The 27,661-nt window shown below is 42.2% G+C and overlaps 1 protein-coding gene across 2 annotated transcripts; it reads right to left on the reverse strand.

Moving 5' to 3' along the window:
• uggt1 (UDP-glucose glycoprotein glucosyltransferase 1) lies at window positions 1–25,954 on the reverse strand. 2 transcript variants are annotated; one of them, XM_069707265.1, is made up of 41 exons: window positions 25,899–25,954; window positions 23,467–23,602; window positions 23,078–23,157; window positions 22,667–22,797; window positions 22,455–22,567; window positions 22,202–22,376; window positions 21,142–21,238; window positions 20,954–21,032; window positions 20,601–20,701; window positions 17,803–17,902; window positions 17,553–17,613; window positions 15,027–15,118; window positions 14,256–14,406; window positions 13,908–14,027; window positions 13,739–13,824; window positions 13,248–13,383; window positions 13,014–13,145; window positions 12,180–12,344; window positions 11,199–11,319; window positions 10,059–10,157; window positions 9,794–9,817; window positions 9,149–9,243; window positions 8,724–8,930; window positions 8,447–8,578; window positions 8,200–8,330; window positions 8,007–8,102; window positions 7,665–7,767; window positions 7,478–7,557; window positions 6,483–6,672; window positions 4,852–5,010; window positions 4,585–4,670; window positions 4,315–4,399; window positions 3,414–3,502; window positions 3,103–3,207; window positions 2,858–2,942; window positions 2,279–2,461; window positions 1,720–1,880; window positions 1,438–1,552; window positions 1,049–1,165; window positions 332–476; window positions 1–232 (listed from the first exon to the last, which is right to left on the reverse strand). In XM_069707265.1, exons 1-41 carry the CDS (start codon window positions 25,927–25,929, stop codon window positions 213–215), a joined length of 4,614 nt encoding a protein of 1,537 aa, XP_069563366.1. In that variant the 5' UTR covers window positions 25,930–25,954; the 3' UTR covers window positions 1–212. The 2 variants fall into 2 exon arrangements, with proteins under 2 accessions (XP_069563366.1, XP_069563367.1); XM_069707266.1 differs by lacking the exon at window positions 9,794–9,817.
• Window positions 25,955–27,661: the final 1,707 nt, after the last annotated feature.

Genomic DNA, 27,661 nt, shown 5'->3' on the forward strand with positions numbered 1-27,661 from the left:
TAATTTATATTCATTATTTGCTTCACAAAATACATTCTTACCGCCTGTATCCAAGCACGCACAAAAACCTGTCAAAAAAAAAAAAGAAAAAAAAAAACGAGATCGTTTCGACCGTCGAGTCGGCGAGCGGTCCCCGGGGCCCGAGACGAGCCTCCTCGCAACTCTTTAAACAGAGTCCGCTTTGCTGCCACGTCAACGCCGCCAGCAGATCCTCACAGCTCCGAGTGAGCATCTGGCGGAGGGACGAAGGGAGCGGGAGACAAAACGTCAGTCACGGTGATCGGCGCGGGTGCCGAGTCGGCCCGTGTCGGCCGCTGTGAGTGCTGCGTACCTGTGCGCCGCTGCTTCCCTGTGTGGTTCGCTCCCTCCTGGACTCGGGTCTGCAGACGTTTGATCTCCTGGTCGTAGTCGGTCCACTCGGCCACGATCCTCACCGCGGCCTGCAGCTTGGGCTCCTTGGTCATGGGGTTGTTGCACTGTGAGAAGGAACAGACGAAACACTCAGCGGTGATATTGGCGGGCGGGGCTGTTTGTCCAGATGTTCTCCGAGCCGTGGCACCCGGTCCGGTGACGTCCTGACGGGGGGAGGGGGAGGGAAAGGGGGGGGACAAGAACGGGATGCATCTCACGGCCCAAGTGTCCGGTGAGGTCATTCATCTTAAATGATCTCGCGTTTTAAAGGGTCCCATTCGTCCTCTGCAGGGACAGGTTGAGCTGCTCGCCTCAGGACCAACCATCAAACTTGTTGAAGCCTCGCGATGAGTGCGACGCATAAAATTGAAAGTGGGAGGACGGTGGTGTTGTTGATGGTGACCTGGGTGTGCAGAGCCCAACCCCGGTCAACCCTTTTTGGCTTTATTTTTCATTCTAAGTTTTGTTGTTGATTTGGAATTGATAAATTGATCCCAAAAAAAAGAAACTCATTCTCTGTCAATTACCTCTTCACACTGAGCCCGTCAGCCCTCTAGTGGCTGTTTGCGGACATAGCAATCTTTCCAAAAAACCCTGTCACTCCTCTCTGAAACTGACAAACTGTTGAAATTGTTACCAGGTCGATGGTCTTGGCGCTCTTCTTGGTGCTGTCGTCACACCAGGTCTCGCACCACAGCCACTCCTGAGGCAGAGACTTTATGGGCACCTGGTGGATCATGTTGTTCGGAAGATCCTGGGGGAAAAAAAAAAAAAAAAACACGACAAAAACGTCTGTGAGAAGCAGGGACGAACACGGGGCTCGACGTGAGGAATCGCGCGAGGACGAGCTGTGCTGCTTTCTCTCCGTGCTGTCGGTCGCCGCCTTAATGTTTCGGTTGGGTAGTGGCGCGGTCGCGGTCGGAGGAAACGATCTCAAGCTCGTCTTGTTGCCGTGTTGAGCGTCAAATCCTTAGAATCTCACGTCAAAAAAACAAAAAAAAACACGTTAGAAAGACGGTCGCAGACCTGGTCGAGGTTGGAGAGGCTGTTGGGGTCCTGGCTGAGCCCCTGGTACTGCCCTCTGAGCCGGTCCCCTGCCGCGATTTTCCTGAACTTCTTCAGGTCGACCACATACAGGGCGCTGCGGAGGATCAAACAGGAAGCGTGAAATATGAAGGAAAGCCTGAAAAATGGATGGGCTGAGAAGTTGAAAGCATCCGTGCGCGCGTTTTTGCAGGTGGTGGGTATTTGAAGCGCTGTTGTCTCTCGACTGTTGGGCTGCAGCTGAGCGAGCGGATCGGCGCCTACCTGATGTGGTATTTGCGCCCGGCGAGGTGGCTCGCCCAGTAGCCGGACTTCCAGAAGCGATAGCCGTCCATCTCCCTGCGGCTCTCGCAGAACGGAGTGTAACCGTACGGAGCTCCTTCCAGGTCGAAGTCGCGCAGATCCTTCAGGTCTGTGCGCACGATCTGAGGGACAGTAGGACGAGGTCACTTTTTAAAACAACTATTGACGATTATTCACTCGGTTGCTTGTCAAGAAATCCGCTGTTAAGACTCCCTCGGTTGAGAACTTCAAAATCATGTACTGTCCTGAAGAAAGCCAACGAATATTCGCAGCTGAGAGTTAAATCTTGTTCAAAATGACCGATTTTAATATCTTCTTGATAAGGCTCTTAATGGCCTGCCTCCACATTTAATTCTCCACCTTTTCAACGCTCATTGACCTTTATGCAGCTGTTCAGTTGTGCATTGTCTTTTGTCAATTGCAGAGTCCAGGCTGACAACTAAAGGGGTCAGAGTTCAGCCGTCCGGACCCCGAGGCTTTGGAACGACCTGCCTGAGGGAACCGCAGTGTTTGAGCAAACCTGGTCGGCATCCACGAACAGGATCTTGTCGACAGCGAGGGGGAACAGCACGTCCAGGAAGAGGATCTTGTAGCCCCAGATGATCCTCTGCTTCTCGGTCTGTTGGTGTAACCAGCGGGGCCACTTGTACTGGACCAGCTCGTACTGGAAACCATATTCCTTCGCCATGTGGGGGATGAAATCCTGGAAGACGGTCATACACAAAACAGGCCCGGTCGGTATTTTACACTCCTGGACAAAAGGAGGCCACCAATGGAGTGACACCAAATAAAGGCATTCAATAATAAACAGATTGATTAGACACCGAAAACAGAAAGTGAAAACAGTCAGAAAATAGCAACGATTAGCCAGAAGTGCAGAAATAAAACTGAAGTCCACTCATTTGTCTGTAAAAAAAAAAAAAAATCAAATGTGGTCTCTGCTGCATGTTTTACCTTGATCTCCTATCTGAAGTTCATATCACTGCCTGACAGAGTAAAAGCTGCAGCCGTCGAGAAAGAATCTCCACATCAATGATGAAATGCCAGCTGATTTTCAAAGAAAAAGCAGCGGGGGAAAAAAAAAAAAAAAAAATCCTACCTTGAAAGCCGGGGATAGGTAGTTCTTCAGGAACCAGAACTTGACGGGCGTTTTGGTGTTCTTCAGAACTGACAGCATCATAATCCTGAGTAAAATAAAATAAAAATAAAAAAGAGGTGGCAACAGAGCTCGGACAAAAAAGGTCCCATATCAATAAATTATTTGAAGTAGGGATGTTGGGATGTTAATTTTTTTTAGCTTTAGTGGATATTAATCCCTCTTTTCTATATCTGGTCACATCTCACCTGAGGAACCTCTCATACAGATGACCCGAGGCCACAGAGAAGATGTTGATCACGTCGCCCTTCTCCGGCTTCGGGTCCTCGGTCTTCCCTCCACCTGTGAAACCTCTGGGAGACAAAATAAAACAGAATATTTGACAGTTAAAGACTTTCAAAATAAAAAAAAAAAAATAAAAAAATGTTCAGTACACAACTCAAATTCAAATAAAGCAGAAACAGTTTTCCATCATAAACGTTTGTCCTTATATTTTACATTTTCAATCGATTGATTAACGGACTTCTTGTTTCAGCTCCAGTTATTATAAAAGCTGTACCTGGTCAGAGATTTCCAGAAGCCAGTGTCAGTTTCCTCGGTCCCGTCACTGAGCAGCTCCTCGTTGAACTTGTCTGGCTTCTTTTGGACCTGATCGATACACAATTTGAATTTTTAAGAAAATGTTATTAATCCGTTTGACATAGTAGTTAGATATTTTTTAATCTGGCTGGAAAGTTTCAGCACTGCACTCTGGGACACAGATCAGTCGATATGAATCTGTTTATGTCTAAAGACAACATATTAAAGACCAATTGTGCAGGATTTGAAAACTTGACTTTGGCAACACCTCGTGGCCACTGTGAGAAACATCAATTTTAGATTTTGTATCAAATTTCTTTAAACCCTGACTTTGGGGCTGACATTTATTCCATTTGTAAGCCGTTACTCTCTAAAATAAAAACTTAAATGTACCTAATAATGCATTAAATCGGGCTCTGCATATATATTCTGATTCTTTTTTCTTTTTTTTTAATCAACTTATTCCCTCATTTAGTGTATTTATAAATTAGTCCGATTTAGTCCAACATGCTGCAGCCTGTATTCATCAACAGCGTTTCAACATGACAAAGAAACTGTGTCTGAACATAGTTTTGTTTGTAGTTAAAAAAAAAATTGCCTTCATGTGGCCACATCCAAGACATGTAATTGTCCTCGTTAAATGCGCGACTTTACCCATGTCATTTATGTACGTGCTATATACCGTATGAGTCAACACAGACAGGAGTCTCTTCTGCTCATCGAAATGTATGCGAACCGAGCAGTCTGGATATTCTGCTCACTCGCCCTCCGTCCTGATTTATTTGGAGACGAAGTTTAAAACCAGCAAACTGTGCGGACGGCTGGAGTTCAACCACAGTTTCCATGCCAGACAGTCATCACTTCGTCACAGGTGAACTGACCTTCACTTTAATGATTCTGCTCTTGAAATTGTTCAGCACGACCACAATGTCATCTGAGTCCGCCGGAGAGTCGGTGCCGTCGTGGCTGCGACCGAAGAAAGAGAGGATCATTAAAAAAAACAACAACAACAACAAAAAAAAAAAAACAGGAGAACAGAAGAGTTCACGGTTAGTTTGTATATCCAGGAGAGTCGAGCACCGGCTGAGTTCAAAAACTAATAAGACATTTGGTTTCTGTGGCGGAAAATAGCCGATTCTCTGCAGTCTCACCTGTAAATCTTGTATATTTCATCTGAGCGTCCTTTCCTCAGCTTCAGGATCCAGGCGCCCGGGTTGGCTTTGAGCTGGAAGTAACCCTGCACAGCAGAACGAAGGAGTTAAGGACTAAAAAAAAAAAATTAAAAAAAATCTAAAAATAAAAGTGAAGAATGAGCAGTTTATCAAGACGGAAAGCAAAGCTGTTCATAGTTCAAAACTTTCAGCTGTCGAGTGTTGGACAACCAAATGAGGGGCTGAAACTGCAAAGCGATAACTTGCCAAGTTCGCCATGACGATGGTGTCCACGATGACGGGCTCGGAGGCGGTTCCCAGGGTGAACTGGAGGCCACGCGGTGGCTGACCCGAACTGACGTCGAAACAGTGACCTTCCAGCAAAAGGTGCTCCAGCTCGTACTCTGCTGCTACGATATTCTCCACCTGCAAAACACAAGAGTCCGGCCAAGTCAAGTTCAGGCTGTGCAGCACCAAATATCAGAGTCCAGAAGTTTTACAAACACGTCGGTAAGAGTTCCAAAACCAGCTCAAGGTTTCTTGTGAAGAGGGGAAAAACACTCCGAGGTGAAAATACAAGAAATCTTAAAGGGAGAAAACTCAAACAAGTTGGGCTGCAATGAGAGCTTATAGATAGAAAAACTAGAACTACATAACTAGAAAATAAAAAAAAAACTGTAGAAACTAATGGGGTGTTGTGGGTGGGGCTAAATATTAGGTTTCACCTGCAAGGCTCTCTTCAGGGTTAATCATGTTTTCTTTAAAGCCTCAGCTTGACTTTAAATATCCTCCCTTCATAATGCCAAAATAGTAAAAAAAAAAAAAAAATAACAGTGTTAAACTGGTACGAAGTCTTCTTGGTGCATCAAGTGATTGTAGTCTTTTGACTATAAATATTTACTATACAGTGAACCCTCGTTTATCGCGGGGGTTACGTTCCAAATAGAGACCGTGATAGGTGAAATCCGTGAAGTAGTAACCTTTTTTTTTTATACAATTATTATACAATGAAATACTCCATAATACATTGAAACCAAAGAACAAAACCTTTTTACAGGCCCAAGCATTTGTTTAACAAATAAAAGTACTGTATAAATGTTTTTTTTTACAAATAACTACTGTACTGTAAAATAATAATTTTAATCATCAATACGAACTGAAGGCTTCAAATTGCTGAGATCGGCACCGCCCCACTGCGACCCGAGTCATTGGATTAGAACGGGAGAAAATGAAAAATGATTATGAAAACAAATACAAAGTACAGTAGGACAAATAATGACTCGTGTATTTCACTGCTCTTCTGACTGAGCCGCTGCATCCTGACTCCGCTCTGCAGCGGTTCTTTCTTCTAAAGCCCGCGGTGCAGGTGTGGTTTTTCGAGAGAAGAACATAGTTATCGGTAGTTGTTGTCGCTCTTTTTTCTTCTGGGCAAAAAGATTCTTATAAACCGACATGCCACCATCGATTATTTTTAATTTGGCAAGCTGTTTTACGTACGTGTACATATTAAACCGCAACGTTATTGACAAACAGGTAGAGAAGAAGCGGAGAGACTGTTTAGCCAATCAGAATGCAGAACACAATGCACGATGCAAATCCGTGAAGCAGCGAGACCGTGAAAGGTGAACCGCGTTATAGCGAGGGTTCACTGTACTGCAAAGGAAAGACGATGTGAAATCTAAATCTATGCTGAGAGCAAAATAAAAGACCGTCACCCGCTGTGAGGACGACGATGTACTTGGAAGCAGTGTTCAAACATTCCCTCTGACATCAGGGATAAAGTAGCTGGACAACTTTTCAGACTTCAGAGTTTACTGCTGCAAACTGCTAAATAAGAAACACTTCAATATTTCACCGCTATTGATCCGGATCGAACCCAGGCGGACATGTTGCCGTACCTCCTGCAGGTAGATGTTATCCAGGTCGTAGCGGGTGTGCACGGACTCCACCATCCAGCTTTCGGGGGTGTTGAGGTTCAGGGTGAAGAGCGGAGACTGGGGCATGTCCAGGAACTTGGCCAGGGGGCCGGGAGAGAAGCTACCGTCAGCCTGAAACAGCACCTCCGGCTCCAGCACGTGACGGTAAATGCTGGAAGGCAACAAGGTGAAAAAGTCTTCAGGCCATATTCTGCCTCGACAATTAAAGTTTGACAAAACAATTCCAACTAAAGGTTCACTGAGTAGCTTTTTTTCACAGCTTTCACCGTATGACACAATATCAATCATTAAAAATTTTTTTTTTTTTAAAAGGCAGCAAGGCAAGTGCTGAGTGCTACAGATGAAATCCTGACAGCTACTAAATTTGTTTGTCTACAAATCGATTTCTGTGACTGCCGAGAAAACTCAATCCAACTCTTAAGACGACAGCATGATGAGTTTGAAAGTGTCAGAAAATGTTTTCAAATCATTTTCAAAATGATTTTCATCATCCAAATGTTGTTTCCTGCTGCAAAGAAGACTTTAACTGCCGCAACTTAATGCAAATAGGGTCCTTTTATGATGCCGACGAAATGACAAGTTAAAGTAAAGACAATAAAACTGTCACAAATCATCTTTATTTTATAGATACTGAGAGTATTTTAGTTCAGATTTACGGGATCTATAATAATTAGCCATAATTACGATGTTTATGGTACATCTGTATTGCGGTTTGGACCAAACTGAAACTGAAGTCCTACCAGTGTCAAATTTAGTACATTTCTAATGTACTGTAGTCATACATCATTATGATATTTGACTGATTTAAAAGTTTAAAGTAAAACATAAAACTTTTTAGGAGGGTAAACTTTAACTAACACGGAGCAGAAAGAAATATCTGACATGTGGGGCGGTGTACTGGTGTAACAAAAATGTGTAGTTTCAGTGTTCAGCAAAGAGACAGTTCGTTTCCTCACCTCTTCAGAGGCATTTCTGACAGTTTGGACTGGCAGTTCATGAAGACCCGCAAGTTAACATTGACCAGCTGCTTCAGAACCTGCAGATGACAAAGAGGAGAGACGTTAGAGAGGACAAAAGGTCGAAGACATCAACTGTACGGACGAGTTAGAAAAAGACGGATCACCCAATCGACGGTCAGCCTACCAATAGGAAAGGAGCTAGTTTCTGTGCGTCCCTGGTTACCGGATCCACCACGGCAACAACATCAAAGTACACGTCTCCCTCTTTCGGACGGATCTTCACAGCGCTGCAAACAAACAGATAATCAATGATGTTGTCAAGGAAATGAAAATATTTGAAGACTTTCCTGACGTCTGCAGAGAACAAGCTCATGTGAATAATTCATTGTGAGTTCAGTTTTAGGGAAAAGTGGAAGACAAACTAAAAACAGATATAAATATGGTTACATGACATGTAAAATGACCCTGGAGGAATACTCCAGAGAATAAAGGAGGCTTCTTCATCTGTATGATGTTACAACTTTACCTGTAGCGGTCATCTGCAAAGCCGTATTCCACCCGGGCTTCTCCTTTGGGCTGAGAGGAGAGCAGAGCGTCCACCTTCATCACCAGGTCACTGGCCCTGAGAGAAAAGCTGCGTTAACTCTAAACACACTCTGAGAAAGTTCATCTGTGAAGAGCATGAAGAGGTTCGGCTTTGTGAGAATAAATTCACCTACCTGTCCTCCTCGGTTCCAAACTGCTGGACTTTGCTTTTGATGCGCTCTCCGGACGTCTTCAGGATGATGTTCTCCAAAAGCAGGAAGTCATCCTGGTTAAACACCTCCGCCTCCTCCAGCGGACCGATGATCTGAAACAAACATATACGGGTTTGAATTGCATACAGTTTTTCAAACTATATTTGCAGCCATATTTTCGTACAGGTTTGAAGCTGGAGAAACAATAGGGAACCCGAGTGTGACTCACTCTTCCGTTGCTTATGACTGCTCTCTGTCCTTTCTTCAGTTTGAGCACGTCTCGGCAGTAGGCAGCGTGGGAGAGCAGGAAGTCAAATTTGGGACCCTCGTACGCACTTTTGAACAATGACAAATCCATACCCTGCAGGAAAAATAGATAACTTGTAAGCAGTTGATACAAGGACAAAATTAGGACTAAAAACGAGGCGTGTGAGCCTGCCTGACAGGAGCAAAACGTTTCAACAATGACAACGGGAGGATCATTCTGCGGTTTGTAACCCCCTCACCCCGACGGCGAACCCTCCGATGTCAGCACCCTTCTCCAGGGCAGCAGCAGTCTCCTCTTTAGCCATCTTGGTGATGAAGTTCTTGGCGTTATTTGCCGACTGCGTCTGCATGGCGGCCCAGATTGATCGGCTCACGTGGCTCGACTCAGCAGAGGGACTAGCGGACGGGTTGCTGATCATCCCCAGTCGGACATTGTTGCTGGTTTTCTGTGACAGAGCAGGAGAGAGTCAGCGACACGTTGCGCTCCGACAGCTTTAGATGTTCTGGCCACGGTAACAACTATGCACCTTTAACCATCTTTAGAAGTGGCGGTGGATAGATTTTGTACCTTTGAACAGAACCAGGACAGCTGCTAACTATCACCTTCATTCGTTTTTACTGAGGAATCTAATCCTTAAGAGCTGGTTTATAAAACATCTTGTACCATGTGTCTGATGGCATCGTAAAGGAGCTGGCGTCCTGAGGGCTTGTCAAAGTCTCCAACGACCCAGAAAGTCACAGGGCGGATGTAGCCGTCATCTGACAACCACAGAAGAAGAAAGACATACGATCTGAAAAAGGTACTCAAGTTTTACAGATGAAACTTATGAGGTAGAGGAGACACATCCTCTTAAAATGGGGATACGTTTGGTAAATCAGACACAAATATACATAGTTAGCGTACAAGACTTTGAAAAGTTCATTTATTCTCCGCTCCAAAATAATTTCTTCCTCAGAACCTTCAAACTTTGTCATTTCCAGGATCTGATTTTCATGCAGCTACAAAATAAACATGACACAGAAATTAACTGTCATGCTCTCCCTCCGAAAAATGGAAGGAAAAACAATGTTAGAACACAGTGAGCAGTTACGTCAATACATTTTAGTACTTATACTTAGACCCTGGTTCACAATAATTATCACATGCTTAGTTAGTCACTTGTGTCCTCTGAGAGATGCAACACAGATGGAGGAGTGGTGGAGGATTCACAAACACGTATAAACACAGCCAGAAATGTGGTCAACAGAAAACCGAAAAAAAGAGCAAGGGAGGAGGAGAGGGAGTAATGTGGAGTAAAAGGGTGATTACCATGCCTGTTGTTGGTGGTCATCCCTGATGCAGGGACATTTTAAAAACACATGTATAAGAGGAGGAGCAGGAGCAGGAGCAAGAGCAGGAGCAGGAGCAGGTGGCCAGTAGGAAAATACACGGAGAGAGAGTTTAGGCCTGAAGATGGTGAAATTGACTTCAATAGTAGTAACAACAACAACAACAACAACAACAAAAACTCCACAAACTTGCTCCTCTGTTCAGCGTCTGATTCTTTTATGAGCAGCTGTCATGTGACCCTCACCTTTCTTCGTCATATAGTTCATGCTGTTGGCCACAGCGGTGCTCTTCGCCTTCGAGTCGAGGGTGGAGAAGCGAGCGTAATCATCGACAAAGTGGTTGTCTGCAAAAGAGACAAAAGGGGTGAAGTGGAAATTATGGAGCAAAGGTCAAAGATGGTATTTTTTAGACTGAAAAAAATGCATGTACAAGAAATTGTATTGGGTTGGTAACAGAAAGCAGCTATCTGTAAGTTCATGTCATGTATATGTAGGCAAGCCAAGTTGACAATTTTACTCCCAATATATATAGATATATAGAAACTTCAGCTGCCAACATGTGTCAACGCACGGCGACGTCACCCATTGGTTTGTGAACTGCCGTTTTGAATCCTCCAGTTAGACCATATTTGGACAAGGAGGGGAGGAGCTGACTGAGAACCAGAGGACACTGTGTCCCGCCCACCTATGCAGGAATCCTGACTGCACCCCAGGCATGTCAATCAAACCAGGAACCCCTCCAAACATACCCCTCTTTGAGCCTAATATTTAATTAATGATGGATTTTTTTTTTTCTCCCAGAAAGACCACCAGAACACTGATTAGAAGGAGTGAATTTAGTAAAAGAGACCATAATTACCTGCGGAGGAAAAAAAAAATTGAGTGACTTTGTATTTAATGAGAAGTTGGTGCTTTTTGAATGGGAATCTATTGGAGGCAGATGTTTGTTGGAGCCAGCTCCTATGTTCATTTTTGTATACAGTCTATGGCTTTCAATAAAAAAAAGCATAAGCCTAAATTAAACTCGTGATTGAACCAAACCTTCAAAAAAAAAAAAAAAAAAAGTAACTCCAAACTGAGTCTAAATAAAGCTGTGTAGTAGTCTGCATGTAATTTTGAGACAGTCCCTAATTTCAGGTTGTCAGTTTCTCATCAAACAAGTGCCGGGCTTCAATATCGGTTTGTGAGTTAAAAATAACCTCTGAACAACATCAGACATTCTTTATCCTGCACTAAACAACTATTTTGGTGAAAAAAATGAGACGTTTCTGTGGAAATATTGACCTAAAAACTAAAATAACCGATCGAATTTCAGATATTATGGACTGTTGGTGTGTTTTCAGTTAGTGTGTTCACATGTGTTTCCCTCCCCAATGTGTACTCACTGCTATCAGACAGGTCCAGGTAGGTTCTGCTGGTGGACAGCACCCTGGGGTTGATGCGAGGAACAACGTTGGGCTGGTTCATGATGAAGTCCACGACGTCGTGATCTGTCGCCAGCTCACCCTACAAGCAAATATTCAGGGTGTTAAAGGAATAAGTCCGAGAGGACATTCTTCACTGTTAGAAGCGGCAGTGATGCGGGAGGTTCTTCACTGAAAGTTTTCCATGCTTATAGTCACAGTTGAGAAACCCTTCTACAGTGTTAATAGCTTTTCCACTGCAGTTAGGCTACCGATGCCACTGAAAGTTTTCCTCCAAAAATTTTGATTAAACATTAAAGAGGACAAAGTGTGTGATGACTAACATTATGTTGACCAGGATAACTGGTATAGCAACAACTATAAACACTTAAATGCCTCAGAAATCCTTTGAAAGTATCAACTCAAAGATTTGGCTCCTCTGAGAGTTGGGACGACATAAAAATTTAAAAAAAAAAGACTGACAGATGGCATACACACAAAGATCCTGCCTGAAAGAGAATTTGTCTTATCACTACACTCCTACTTGTACAAATTAACTTTTTTCAATAGCTCAACTTCAAAGAAAGAAATTATCTGAAGTTCTTCTGCTCTTTTTTCTTTTAATTTTTAGGGTTTTCTGGGATTATACTCTATTTTGTAGTCTATCCAGCAAAATAAAACAAAAACAAATGAAGACCGTGACTGCCATTAAAAGTCTCAAATTAAACTAGTGACAACCAGTCAGTCCCTCTTGATGAGATTGATGTAAATTAATTGAAAAATATTTCAATTTTTTGGCAGAATTAAGAGAAAACTGTTTTTCAGACTATATTATCGCATTTGTGCAAAAATAAATCAAAACGAGTGCAGTACGTATGGACTGCAACATTAATAAAACAATTTCATGAAATTGTGACAACAGATAATGAACCTGATAATGTATCAAAGTTTGTGTGTGTGTACCAGGTAGACGGCTCTCTGGTAGAAGGAAGTGGTCTCCAGGATGTTTTGCATGGTGACAGTTTCCAGCTCGTCCGGGTCCAGCTGCTCCCGCTGGTAAGGTATGCCGTTGTACATGACCACGGGCAGCGGGCCCACTCCTGTTTGCTCATAGTACGCCCGCCCCTCCTGAAAGAGGAGACAGAAAGAGACACTTTTCCAATTTGAATTTTACAAACTGTTAGCGACCAAGCAGAAGACGGAGGACGAAGGTTTTGGGATTTTAAAAACGTAGCTCTTAATTAACCATAAAAATAAGAAAACAATTTCAATTGTGCCCTTAGAGAGGTCAACAAAACAGAGCTGACATGCACATACTAAGCTGTCATTTTAAAAGGAAAGATTTGGGAAAGCTTAACTTATCTTAGCATAACAAAGATTACAAGCAGGGAAAAACAGCAAGCCTGGCGCTGTCTTTTTTGTTCTACTTGTTTAATTCTGCTGGAAAATGTCATTTTTGTTTTATCTTTAGACAGCACCAGGCTCACTGTGTCTCCTTGCTTCCAGTCTTTATGCTAAGTTAAGTTAATCATCTGTAGGTTCATACTTAGCATATCCCTTTTGACAAGAAAGTAATTATCTCATACTCATTTTCATATTTTAAAGGAGTTATCTTCCACTCGTAGGTCTCATTAATTATTCTTGTATTTGTCTAAAGTGCTTCTACATCTTTTATGGAGTTTCTAAATTATTTCTGAATTGCTACATACACTTGCCAACATAACGGAGAGGTTACAAAGTTAGTTTTGACTGCTAATATCAACAACCCAGAGTGACGCCGTGCTCAGCCCGACTCACCTTCCTGTTGCTGTCATAGCTGGAGTCGGCTCCGAGGATGCTGCTGACCTCCACGTAGGGAAACCTCTTCTCCAGCACTTTAACTACGTCCCCAACACTCAGCTGTCCACCAATCGGCACGCGGTTAAACATCTAGTGGGAGAGGAGAAGATGGAATGGGCAGAGAGTAACAGGGATGATGCTTTATTATACAAAGTCTCCATACTGTTAATGCTTGTGAAAAACCGGACTCACCGAGATGACAGCTTCAAAGGCACTCTGACTGTCCACCTCGTCGCTGATGTAGTTGAAGGCTCGCACCAGTGCCACACCCGCATCCTGCATGCCGTCGATGTCATCTTCAACTGACACCACAAACACCAGCCCGATCCTGAAAACGCATTTAGAGGCCAAATAAGCTTCAAAAATCAGTTAAAATTCAGAGTCTGCGCTGCCTGCTTCATCAGTATTCAAACAAACTGACTATCCCAAGATGCCACATGCAGGGATGTATCAAAGGTCTTCAACAAACCTGCCTGACAAAAATCCTCAATTAAAATGGATTTGAACTACAACTGACTCCAGCTGCACTGCAGCATCTCTATTTTTCTCATTTGTGCTAACTGTGGGCCGAGAAAAAAGTGTTATGTTTGTGTTTATTTTCAGAAAAATAAAGCATTAATCCATCAGAGAATATATAAATGTTCAATATTTAAAGTATGAATTTTAATGATACAAACACCAACCTGAGGGGGATGTTGTTAGCATAAAACATCTCTGCGACACTCAGCAGTTCAGCAGCGTTTTCCTGGGTTGGGTCCATAATGATCACCTGCACAAGACACATGTTGGTATTTATTTTTTACAGATCTGTCTGGATACACTCGGGGCTAATTTATCAGGAGCGCTTCTTACCAGATTGTGAAAGTTCTTTCGGATCTGCCTGATGACTCCAGGGAAAGTTGGTCTGAGCAGCTCCTGCACGTTGTAGGGCCAGGAGCTGTACCTGTGGTCCGTCTCCAAGTTGTTGATCCACTAAAAAAAAAGAAAGGAAGTTGGTAATGAGGAGGAAATGGTTGGAAGGAGGAGAAGACAGAGTAGACAATTACTTTCTGGTGGTGGAAATGCCTCCATAATTCTTCAGACAGGAACCTGATTGGAGTTCAAATCTTCAAATCTTCCAGGAACAACCTACTTTGGTGTAATTTTCTGCACCATTTTCACGGCTCACGGCTGGGAGAGATGCGTGTGAACATTTCTTACGCTGATGGCGGGGTTACGGATGTCGACCGCGTAGTCGGAGTCAGCGGGCTGGACGTTGAGCTTCAGGATGTCGTGGATGAAGTGCGTCTCGATGAGCAGGGAGCGCAGACCCTCCATCACCCTCGCCTCACTGCGCAGCACCTCGAACACACTGCGGGGAACACGGGACAGAGGTGAGCGTGGATGTACCAACATGACTGCTAATCATCATCTGATCATCTGAAACAGACGCATACCGAGGGATCGTTACCATTTTTTTTAATCGTGGTTGGTTTTCAATATTAAGTAACAGCTATGTAAATAAATAAAACACTTCCAGATCAGATTTCAAATTAACTGTATAATACATTATGAATGAGCAACAATTTATAATAATTTCAGTAGAATTGCAAAAATAAGACGATTAATTTATAATGGATTACCAGAATAATATATAATTATTATGATAAGTGAATAACAGCTTGAGTAACAGTTTTTCAAGCATAGCTGCAGTAACATATGACAGTAATTTGAACATCTTTATGTTTTGGATAGGGCAAAATGATTTGGTATTTTTGGTTGCAACTTCACTTGATGATTAATTTGATCATCACAAGAGCAGCTGATTAGTCAATCAACAGGGAATATAATTAATCAAGTCATCAACTCATGGCGGCAGCTCTTGACTGAATGATTAAAGCAACATGAATGCCTTTCTGTTTTGGAATTAACACAAAAGGGATGTTAGCCAGTGATCATAAACTGTATATCAATAAAGGACTGTGTGTGTACCTGAAGATGTCCTGTGTGTCCAGATATACATGCAGCCCGTTGATGAGGAGGGCTGATTCCCCCGGCTGCAACCCCAGAGTTCCTTTGAAAAACTACAGAGAGAAAAACGTCAACATGACTAGATGTCCCATTCACATCAACCCCCCAAAGCTCCCCATTCGGCACCAGCTGAGGAGATTGCCACACGCTGCAGCACGCACCGTCAAAGCCGGCCATCGTGTAGTCAATTACACTGTAAAACTAGAGGCAACAGTCAATGCAGAGCCGTAACAAGGCACAATGACAGCTCCAAACAAGCACTGACAGCTCTGTTCAAAGTCAGTCTGTTTAGAGCAATCAAACCCCACACTAAACAAATCTAATTATTAGAGAAAGGGTGTGTGAGTGTGAGTGTGAGTGTGAGTGTGTGTGTGTGTGTGTGTGTGTGTGTGTGTGTGTGTGTGTGTGTGTGTGTGTGTGTGTGAGAGAGTGTCTGCGCAGGCAAAAGGAAAGCTCAAAGTCGTTCTGGTGCAGTCAAATCTCGTTATAGAAAGACAAAGACATCAGATTAATCATACTCCAGACACTGCAATTACAACAAGACATGATTAACACAAATATTGTTCATCCCACTTAAACTGTGTGTGTGTGTGTGTGTGTGTGTGTGTGTGTGTGTGTGTGTGTGTGTGTGTGTGTGTGTGTGTGTGTGTGTGTGTGTGCGTGCGCGCGCGTGTGCGAGAGAAAGAGAAAGAAGCGCACACTTGCAAGTGCATGTGTCCAAACTACTTCAATCAATAATCATTTCTCGCTGCAGGACTCTGTGCGCCTGCTGAATGAATCACGATTCAGTAATTAGGACGTTTGTCTGCTCACCCCCACCACCCACCCAAACTCCTGTCTGCACACCAAGATAATGTGAGCACAGCTGCAGGAGGAAGAGTGAAGAAACACTGACAAGAAAAAGGGGTGATTACCTATTCCATTAGCAAGGCAACGTCGAACACTATCAGAAACTGAACGCTTTTCAAGTCAGATGTTGTTTACAATTTATCACATAATAAAAGGTGAGAGGAACAAAACAAAAACAGGAGGGGCAGTTCTCATTTTGAGATATTTCCCTAAAGACAGAAGCCAAGAGGCTAAGGGGCATTGGTTGTGGCTGTATGCAATAATGCCATCTGTTTTTCTTTCTTTTTTCTTCTTTATTGGATTAGCTTGGCAAACTGCAAAACCCAAATTATTGGACAAGACAGTCAGCAGCAGGAGGGGAGTAGCACAAGCATGTCGGATATCAAAAAGATTGAGGAGTTGTAGAGGATGAAGAAATCGAGCAGCTGTGATTAAAAAAAAAATCAGCCTTCTAACTGAAACTGCTGTCTTTAAAATCAAACGTCAGTATTTGATAGGAATTAATTCATAAAGGGGTAAATCTGATAATGTTGTGTTAACAGATGTTTGCTTTTTTTACACAAAAAAAAAAAAAAAAATCGACAAGTCGTGTTCATAAGAATACTTTGCAATGACTGCTGCTCCTAATTAGTTCTTCAGAGCTAATAAGACTGTCAGTTTTTTTTTTTTTTAGATTCAAAATCTTGCCCTAAAAAATACAACTCTTATACTCATGGTATTAAAGCTGTAATAGGTTCTTGAGGTTCAGCTGAAGGCACTCTTAAAATGCACAACCAGCTTGCCCTACTGCTGCCCTTTTCACCACACATCTGAGCTCCTAAATAAAACTGGAAGACACGAGTGAGTAAAGCTGTAATATTTGGATCATCCACCCTGTAGATAGCAAAATTAAAAGATTTGGAGGCACCAGAAGCAAGTGGTGGGGGAAAAAAATGGACATACTTTTCGCGGCTCTCATCCCATGACCTTTACCGGAAACTGGTGAAAATCAACAAAGATAATATAGCAGGAGTGCTGTGCAATGATAGTCGCTGGCTCCACTTCTCTAATTTTAGGATGAAAATTAAAACTTTTTTGATAATGCATATAGACAGGGCTAGCCCATCCTTTAATTATGCTCTTATAGGCCACAGGTGCTGGGAGACCTCCCATGATGCACTGAGCTCCCATCCTACACTCTCCATGCATTTATATGCCATCATTACATCTCATAAACCTTTATGCCTTCTCACTGCCTTAGTTCTTTTTCTGCAGCTATCTCTGGCTTTGCATCTGGTCTGTGGTTACTGATCACACCAACCTACCCAAAATGTATAGTTTGTTGTCTCTCTATGCTGTTGTTTTCTCTCTCTGCTCTCCCCTCACACACATAAATAATATACCCGTGGCCTGTCATTAGAGACTAATATCTTCAGTAAGAACCTTTACAGCCTGAGGCAGAGGAGGGAAGTCATAAAGTACTGGGGAACAGATTAAAGCCTTCTTGATATAGAATTTACTGACAATAAGAGAAACACAGGAAACAACGTCCTCACTATTTAATGATAAAATGTTTTCATTGTGTTAGAAAGGAAGCGTGAGAGAGGAGATGAACATGACTGATGGATGAAGAAATAAAAGATGAATGATTGAACAAACCTTTTGGTTCTCGCCGATCTCTCTGCGGATCTCGGAGTTGACCACGGTTTTAGTAATGGACCTGTGAGGGAGAAGAGCAGAGTGAGCTGTAAACCTGCAGACGAGTCCGTATCTGTACAGACAAACTTCTCACTGTAGCTACTGTCTGTCTGTGTGTGTGTGTGTGTGTGTGTGTGTGTGTGTGTGTGTGTGTGTGTGTGTGTGTGTGTGTGTGTGTGTGTGTGTGTGTGTGTGTGTTTGTTTTCTCTACCTGGCTTTGGTGGGGAAGTTCTGACTGAGGTCTTTCATAACACTGAGGGCATCAACAGCGGGAGCAGCAAGAATGCGAGCTGCTGTCTGGAAACTCAGATCTATAAAAGAAAAGGTGGGTGGATGGGTAGGCAGGCAAAGAGGGCAAAAACGGGAAAGAGATGAGCGGACCAAAGTAGAGAGAGGAGAACAGGAAACACACAAGAGGATTCAACAAAAGGAGAGAAAGTTTCAACAAAAATCAAAGCAGTGGGAGCATTTGTCAGAGCCTGTACTCAGAATAAACTAAAAGAAGGCTAAAATTTTCTGAAGTTTAAAAAGAAATAAACAACAGCAGGAGCTTGAACAGCCAAATGTTAACTTTCATTTAACAGGACTGAGGAGTCTGTAAGGCAACACAATACAGGCACTGCAGGGCTTTGTGCTAAATGTTAACATTACAGCACCAAATGGTAATACGCTGATGTTTAGCAAGTATTATCATTATCATTCACACCATCTTAGTCTTGAGTATTAGCACGCTATTAGCAGTAAAAAACAGGATACAGCTGGAAAAGGGAAACTTGTCCCTGATGATGGCACTCGATCACAGGTTAACCAACTGTGTATCACGATGTACCAAACCAAATTTTACCAAGCCACATTGCAGATATGACATTTCACAACTGCGTCAAGCTAAGGTGCTAAGTCGGACGTGACGTGACTAATCACAGGCAGCTTTTATTTCTGAAATATTCAAATGATCAGCCACTGATTTTTAGATCATATATGTGTTATAACAATTGTTTATAATAAAATGAAAGTGAATGTAAATTTTTGGGCCATTTGGAATGTAATCATTCGGCCATTCAGCACGACTTTTGTGTCCCATGTGGAGAGTCACGCACCACAGTTTGGAAATCAATGCGAAAGATTAAAAGACATGAGATCAACAAACGTATGACAAATAATCTATGACTGGAATATGAATGTCAATCTGTTAATATCATGAGCTCATGAAAGTCCAAAATGTCATGGCAATTCATTTCATTGCCGTTTCATTATTTCAGTCTGGACATCCTTAGATGCCAGCGACAACAACCATGATTCAAGATAATTAACATATTAACAAGCAAATGTTCACATGCTTGCCTTCACATCTGAGGCCTTAATTAAAACTATCCTAAAGCATTCAAGGCACAATTAAGGAGGCAGACTGGAACATACATCAGTACATATACATATATATATAAATATAAATATATATATATATATATATATATTTGAAGGTGTTCTTAAGTGTCTAAGGGTAGAAAAGATATGAGGATTTGGAGCTTTGGTCTGCAAGGAAAAGGAGGGTGTAGTGAGGATTATTTCGATGCAGTGAGCATCTCTGTAATGGTGTTGTAGCCTGTGTGATTATTAGCCCCTTGAGGTCTCCCTCTCTTTGTAAACAGGCTGAGCTAATGAGCCCCAGCGGGTTAGAAGATAAAGACAGACGCCCGCATGACAGTCTGACAGTCGAGCTCAGCCCCCTCATCCCCACGCATCCTTTATTCAGTACAATCAAAGCAGCTGCATGCTCACATCCTGCCCACACCTCATGCTGCTTTTCATGCAGGGATGTGTTTTATAAAAAATATATATTAACCAGCAATGAAAATCAGCTCCAGCCACAGTGTCAGTGTGTGCGCGTGGTAAGAAAAAAAACTCAAAAGCACATAAAATTACATCTGTGAGAGTGACTTTGAATTCGTGATCAATAGATGATGTAATCCTAATCAATAATGCTTTTATGTTGCAGCGGACAATGCTCTCACATCTCCAAGATACTATGGCTCGAATGTATCAAGAGGACACTGATCGACTGCAGGCATTGATTAGAGATCTGTAGAGATACACTTTACTCTGCTAGTTTGATGATGGAATGACGTCACTGTTAAAACAACAGGAGACAATATTTGTTTATTTTTCTTTACTTATTATTCAACATCATTTATTTATTATTAAAAATCAAATTCTGATGACTGACAGCAAGTCATGCAGTCTTTATGCATTTATTCATCCTCACTGAGAGTTACAAAGTAGTTCTCAAAAAGGAATATTTGATTATGAAAATTATGAAAATATACCGCACGGTCACATCACCAGTCATCTCGTGACACAAGGCCTGTCCCAATTATTACATAATCACCTGATCGCAATTATTTAAGGTATGAAAGGGTTCTTAGACTTTCACTGGGTATTGTTATTTAAATGGAAAAATTGTTGCTTTGTCTTAACGCAAAGGAAATCCAGTTTTTGCATCTTTTCATTTGAGGTAAACAGGACATCTCTAAACTTACAGTGCAACCAGGTTTCTGTGAAATCGTACGGACATAAACGTTTGTTTGGATCGAGGAACAATTGATCGAATTTTGAGGGGGACGAGGTTTTTACCGTTAGACAATTATCTTTTGTCAGCCATAGCTGTGAAACTAATAGACTCAGAAGTCAGTTTGAGTCCTGCGGGTGTATTTACAACACCATAAAATTGATTCCCTGAAAATGTAAGTGACAGGAATAAGGTCCACAGGTGTTAGCTGTAAGATGAGGGAGCCTCTGTGTATTTTTTACTTGCCTGTCAAGATGTTCTCAGTGTTGACGTGTTTGTTTAAGCCTGTTGTATAATTACTTATAACAGATGTAGGAACCATAAACGGATACTTCCTTGCAAAGTCTGCTTGTCTTGACAAATCCATTAATTCAGTAAGAAACAGAAGGAAAACTGAAATTTTCTGATGGCTGAAAGACGAGAACATGACTTGGACGGAGGCCCACCTTGCATTTGCCAAACTTTCAGAGGTGCCATTTCATTGGTGCTTTCTACTAAATGTTTCCTCAACTCCTTCAGCTGTTCTTTCAGCTCCGGGTAGAGATGCCTGGTGAGAGACAGACAGACAAAGAAAAAGTAAGTGCATCTGCTAAACCGCTCATTAAGAGAAAGTTCGGACTCAGAGATTGATTTGGTTATTTTCAGGTTAGTTTAGCAGAGATATGGTCTTTGCTCTATGGGAATAAGGAGAGGAGGAAAAACAGAAGGAAAAGCCTCGGCTCTGTTGTGAGCGTGGTGCACTTCCTGGAGCTAATCCAAGCTTTGAAATTCTATCATGGCCTGACACGGAGTCACTCACTTGAGTTTGCCAAACAGAAATCCTTGGACCTCGTCCACTGGATCATTCTCCCCGATCACTGTCGCGTTCACCTCCTCCCCTGAAACCACAATCAGTTAGCTCGATATTCGTGTCAGGACTCTGCTGGGATTACACCATCATGAGCATGTGTGTGTATTGACAGTGTGTGTGGCAGTGAGTGTGCACACCTTGGACTTGTGTGTCGTCCTTTGCCTTGTACTCCTGGTTTTTGATGGCCAGCTCCACTCCGTACCCGGACAGATACACTTTCTTTCCACTTGAGTTCTGGAGGACGAGGAGCAAACATTGTAAAAAAAAAAGACGGGAGGGAGATATCGTCCTCATCCCTATCACAAGCCTCTCACATCCCTTGATGTGCCTCGACACGCCACTGGAGGATGTATTCAGAAGAGGCTTAAATGCATGAGCGAGTGCATTTGAAAGGCGCAAGTCAAACCATCAAGTCGTCTCACTTTATCTGCAGATGCAAGGATGACAAATTCATGATGATGTAGTAAAAGGCTCTGTCAACTTCCTGGTCTTCATCTCGCTTGTAAAAAATGAATCTCACCTGCGTTACAAACACGTGTGCTTACTGACTACAGCGGCAGCCTTCCAGTACAAACTAACAGCTGCTGCTTGATAAGTACTGACACTAACTGGTCCCTGACTGGCCCCGGAGCACCCAAGTAAAGAGTAAGAGTTAAGTGTTACAGCCTTTCGAGTTCCCAGGACTCGGTGCCGTACAGACAGATGGTGAGCATAATTTAGCATAATCAAAGCGACAACAAAAAAGTATCAACTGTATTTGCATGTGAAGAGAGAAGCAATCCGACTTCAACTTGGCACGAGAAACTGAGGAAGCACTTTTTTTTTTTCCGAGATGTAAATGAGGAGCCCACTTAACCAGAAGTTTATTTTAGGATAACTAAAAAGTGCTCTCAAATCATCACCTCGCCGCATCTTCACTGACATACAATGAGATGACAGTATATCTTCATTTGTCCTGAAAGTAACTTTGGGATTTCACCTGCCGACCGTCTACTTACAAGAATAGCACAATTCCTGATATAAAAAAAAATAGATTTACTGACAGTATCTGATGTCACACTGTAATTTTATGTCAATCAATTTATCAATTAAACACGTATTAATTCAATCTGTTAATGTCCATCTATCTGTTATAATTATAATCTGATCATCAATATTGGACCAAAGTGAACCTGCTCCTGTGTATGAAACACTTACAGCGCTGTAATGGCGGAGCACATAAGTCGCTGAGCCTTCGTGGACTTTGGATGAAATGACTTGGTGAAGCCTCTGGAAATCTGCTGTCCCAAACTCGGCGTAGAGAATGACAACGGGAGCGTCGGGATTCGATCCCGGGTATTTATGATCGCCTTTGAAAAGGTATGGCTTCGGCCTGAAAGACAGAGACGTTGACGTCAATTACAAAATCTATCAGTATTTTTCTGATTCCAAGCCTTTGTGCATTATTTACTTTTGTGGTGCAGTTTTCAGCAGCGTTGCTAAGCCTTCTGCATCACAGGTCTTCTCTCCGTGGACGCTGAAAAAAGCTGAGCAGCCAGAGGGAGGCGGCTCAGTGGAGGCAATCTAAAAATATAATAAAACAGCAGCTTCATGAACACGATCCTCCCAACATGCATGTACAAGCCTTCAAAAACTAACTTTCAAGGTCATGAATGCGGTTACCTGTTGGAAGGAGTATACGGTTGCAGAGTAGGCTCTCAGTGAGAGGGCGAACTTCATCATGTTCAACTGGATGGAGCTGAGCAAGGAACTGGCTTTCTTCACAATCAGATCATAGTAGGCCTGATCGGTGTCTGTGAGGACAACAAACACACACAGAAGTAATAATATCAGATCTCCCTCTCTATTCAAATCTTAAACTTCTTAAATTCAGTTTGAACTGTTGTTAACACAAACAAAACCACGGTTTGCAGCACCATTCTATCAAGTTATTACTTGCACAAGTACTTGGCCAAACCACTGACTATGCAATTACTGGCGAGATGCTGCGTACACATCATAAATTCAGCTGCTCACAGCACAGAGAATAAAAGTGAAATCTGGTCGAGGGAGTCTGAAGCGGTTTCACTTTACCATCATGCTCTCCTTCTATGTTTTGATTGGCCTCCACAAAGTCCCAGAACTTCTCCTGGCTCTCCTCTGCCAGGAACTCACTGGGGAGAGAGAATATGAAGGTGGCGGTTTCATAAGCTGTGGATTCACTGTATAGACAACACAAAGTTTTTCTTGCCAAAGGGAGAGCACAGTGTCAGCTACAGCAAACAGTACAGCATCTAAAGCCTTTCAGCATTCAGCGTCTTCCTCAAGGACACTACAGTGAGACAGAAGTTTGAACTCAGGAGGGGACAGTCTCTGGAACGACCCTCAGGACATTGATTTATCTATTATCTACTCCCCAAATCTTATGTCAGATGTAATGCGGCGAAAAACGCTGCTACTGTTGGAGCAGTGCAAAGTCATACCTGGCCTCGAGCAGCAGAGGAGTATCGGCCCATTTGGTTGTGAGAGTGGTGGTGACAGCCTTTGAGTCTGCACCCCCAGACACTGCAGAAAGCAGCGAGAGCAGCAGGATCCACAGAAGCCACATCCTTAAGATGCCTGTGGAGACAGAGGTGGGAGCCATTAGGTGGGCAGTGAGGGTTAATTACGAAAGAATACATGTTAGAGACAGATAAAGGAGAAAGTAAGCTCTGCTCTGTTTTAATAGGGCAACAAAAACCACCATGGGTGACACATTAACAGCTAAAATGCAGATGTGACTACAACCAAAGAGGGAATACATCCAGTCAGTTAGTCTGAATGCAGATATTTACAGTTATATATTGGCAAATCTAGTCAATTGTGTCTATATACAGCCCAATGCTACAAATTTACCTTAAGGGGTTTTAGAGCATCTGACACCCTTGATTTTTAGACCCCAATTCAAATTAAATAAAGCTCCCAAAAAAAAAAATCTAGCAGCAAAAGATTGGAAGAAACCTTGAGAATAAACACAGAGGAGGGATCTCTCCTCTCTGTTTTTTACTTAGAATATAATGTCCTTTGTTTACATGTCTTTTTGTTGCTTATTACATCATTCCATAGTGTTATTACCACATTGTCAACTCACATTCCTGAACACATTAAGAGATCTAGTATTCAGCTTTGGAGTAAACAACATAATTATATACCTTTAATAACTGACATTATGTCATATATATACACAGGGTTTTTCTGGAGGGTTTAGGTACTCAGTGTTTGCAGTGGGGGTGGGTTAGTTGGGTAGCTAAAACCTATGCATTTTCACATAATTTATTGTCATTACAATTTTTTACTTCAAAAAAAAAACACACTGTATGCCATTAAAAAAAAAAAAAAAAATCACAAAACATTTGAAAAACAAGGCTTTTGAATGGATTTGAGCCGTGATTTTCTCATCCTCACATCGTCAGCCCTCACAATAGGTTTTTCTGTTTGTTTGTTTGGCTCAGATGATGTGGAAAAAAAAACCACACTTGGGTGCAGCTTATTATAATGCAAAGTGTTATAATGATTGGGGAAACCCTGCTTAAGTGTGTTAAGAGTTAGTGTGCAAGCTAGAAGTAGATCCGAAAATATCCTATTAACATTATGCTTTCAGTCGTGCTGCCAAACATGACAGACAAATTAACAGTATCCCGCTGTGATACTGTTAATTTGTTAAACAACTCAAACACGGTTTTAAAACCGTTACCTGAAACAAGGGAGCAAATCCTTCTGCTCTAGCTGTACGGCTGAATGTGCATGTTTGTATTTCTCAGCAGTGATCCAAGTTTCAACAGATAAAACAAATGAAAGCAGGAGGCCACATCTGCTCGCTGCTGGCCATTGGAGACACTGTGAAATGCCCTGCGACGCGAGTGTTGTAAAACACATAAACACATTAAAAAAAAAAGTACAATCCATCCAAACTGAATTTAAAATAAGGCTGAATTATCAACTGGGCAAAGCTGGAAACTGCTCCAGTAACCCTGATGAGCCGCAAACTAGGTGTCAGCTGGTTTTTGGACTTCCTTAACAAGTTTTGTTTTAAATATTTCTGGGTGTTGTTTATTTTATTATCTGCAATAGCTTTTCTTATTTTATTTTTTTTAACTTTTTACACAGGTGTGGCGAAAGCAATGAAAGTAATTAGTAGTGAAAGGATCCCCAAACAAAGCGACCAAATGCTCGCACCACACTCTTTCCACATATTTAGGGGAAAAAAAAAAAAAAAAAAAAATCTGGGAAATAGCTGTTTAAAAAGAAAAGCCTGAATTTGTTCTGGCATCTAAACAAAATCTGTATTTAATCAGGCAACAAGAAGATTTACGAGGAGAGCAGAAAGACGGACAGAACATAGGTTAGCGCAATCTTACTCATCATTTCAGGTATTTTACAAAAGAATTGGATGCTGGTGCATCTGTGTGGTTGTTTTTTTTTTTTTGCAAAAGATATATTTTATGTTTACTATCTCTCTGTCCAATAGGAGAGGTCAGCGTGGCTCCTGCGTCCAATGAGCGCAGAGTTTGCACATCCGGAACGTTTCAATGACAATCATCGGAGCATTAGAGCACCGGAGCATGTGCTTGACTGATAACTACAACAGCGTCACTACGTGTGAATATACAAGAGGTCTGAACAGCCTTCACTGTCCGTCACAGTCTCATCTGGAGCTCCTCCACAGTCGGGAAAACTCAGCAAGCTAACGCGACCTGAAAATGAACGCTAAGCTAAACAGCATCCCGCACACGAGACAAAACACCCAATTTGAGCTATTTCTGTTTACTCGCAGATAGTTAATGACACAGTCGCTATAACACAAATAATAAACAGCCTTGAATACGAGCAACTGTAGCTTTATAACATTAAAAACAAATTAATGATTTATAGTTACCGAAGCCGGCTCTGCAGCTTCCTGCATCCATGATCCACCGGGTATGGGTGGGTCCTCTCAGACGGATGAGGTAACTTACAATTTTGCCTGTTCAAAATTACTGACCACCCCCCCCCTCCCTCCCCCGAGCATTACATTATTGCGATACTGAAACGTGACTTGCACACTAAATAGCACATTTCTTTGGAAGATAATTAAAAACTGAAGAGACCTAAAAAAAAAGTAATTAACTTTAGTGCCTAACCCCTGCCTCCCAAACTAAAGAAACATAATTAAATGTGATATTTTTTGGAAAAACTTGGTTTACATTTCCAATTTATTAGATAACCTGCTTATACTAGCACAGATAATGGTGAGAAATTTTCACAATATTAAAAATAAAGTGCCAAGAGTGAGGGGCTGAAAAAAATTATCCCTGCAATTGCCAAAAAAAAACAAGCACAGAGCTCTTTTTGTGATTTAAACTTGTCCTTTACTTGGTAAAGTCATATGATGTCATATTGTCATGTCATTCTGAAAGATGCGAGTCTATAGAAAGTAGGACAGTATGCAGTGGTATGGTGATCCATATGTATCTGGGACTGCAGATTTTAATTTGTAATGAAGTGTGCTGTATCCCATATGACAACCATGGGAAATCAATCCTGCTTTTAGAACAAGTGAAATCTGTTTCTTTGGTTAAAAGAGTTTGCTATGTGGTAATGAAAAAGTACAGAAACAACTGAAATCTCACTTATTTTGAAAGGGGCACCTGGGATCATTTTGTAAATCTTTACCTTGAGTTTGTGCGATATCTTTTGAAAAGAGTGTCCCTCTGGGCCCCCTTGGTAAAATGTACCAGACACCCTTTCTACCTGTTGTGTGGTCTTGATAAAAAGAAGATGAAAGGTGCGGAGACAGAGTCCTAGGGTGCAGAGACATGGGTCTTGCTTTTTCATTTCCTCGCTCTGCAGCCTAAATTAAATTGGACAGCTGATCCTCCAGAGGGAGCAGTTCCAGGGTTTGATTTAACATTATATAAAAAGCAGGGACATTAATTATCCTGTTGGATTTGACCTTCACTTTGACGTGCACATGTGGACACCTCGCACATGTCGATGCACACTCACACACAATCTAACACACACAAAGAGAAATCAGACGTGTCCTTATGAGGACAGGCCAAAACGTCCCAACTACTCAGTCCCCACAAGTGTAGCTAAACCTAACCGCACACAGTCACACGCGCTGCCCACGGGGCCTGTTCATCTGTCAAGAAGGTGACATCTTCAGATGAATTATGGGAGATGGTTGTCATCTTCTCCGGGGTCACGTACGAAATGGCTAGCCCGGGCTGTGGGCTCCGTCTCCTCACACTATCACACGTCAGCCATTTTAGAGGTTGAAAGGCTCGACGGGGGACCAAAACGACCTCAATTAAACCTCCATTAATATTAATACATTTTGTCGTTTCACGTGAGTTGCTGCTAATTAAATGTGTCCCTGACTGTATAATGGGGGTCAGCCGGGGTCTCGTACATGAAGCTAATTCACCACATTACAGCCACCAAACACTGGGCTGGTCCGAGGTCCAGTCTTAAATACAGCTGGAGAGGAGGGAAGTTTTTTTTTTTTTTTTTTTTTTTTTTTACCTCTGTGTTTGCACTCATACATAAATACACTTTAAAAAAAAATTAGGATTTGCCACTTTTTCGTTACATTTACATTTTTATGTTCTCTGTTATGTGCATGAGTCACTTCCTGTGTATAAAAAGGAATATATT

Source organism: Brachyistius frenatus, unplaced genomic scaffold (assembly GCF_029030835.1).
Source record: "Brachyistius frenatus isolate BFR_SWC_R1_liver_20210118 unplaced genomic scaffold, ASM2903083v1 Contig_67, whole genome shotgun sequence".
NCBI classification, from domain to species: Eukaryota; Metazoa; Chordata; class Actinopteri; family Embiotocidae; genus Brachyistius; species Brachyistius frenatus.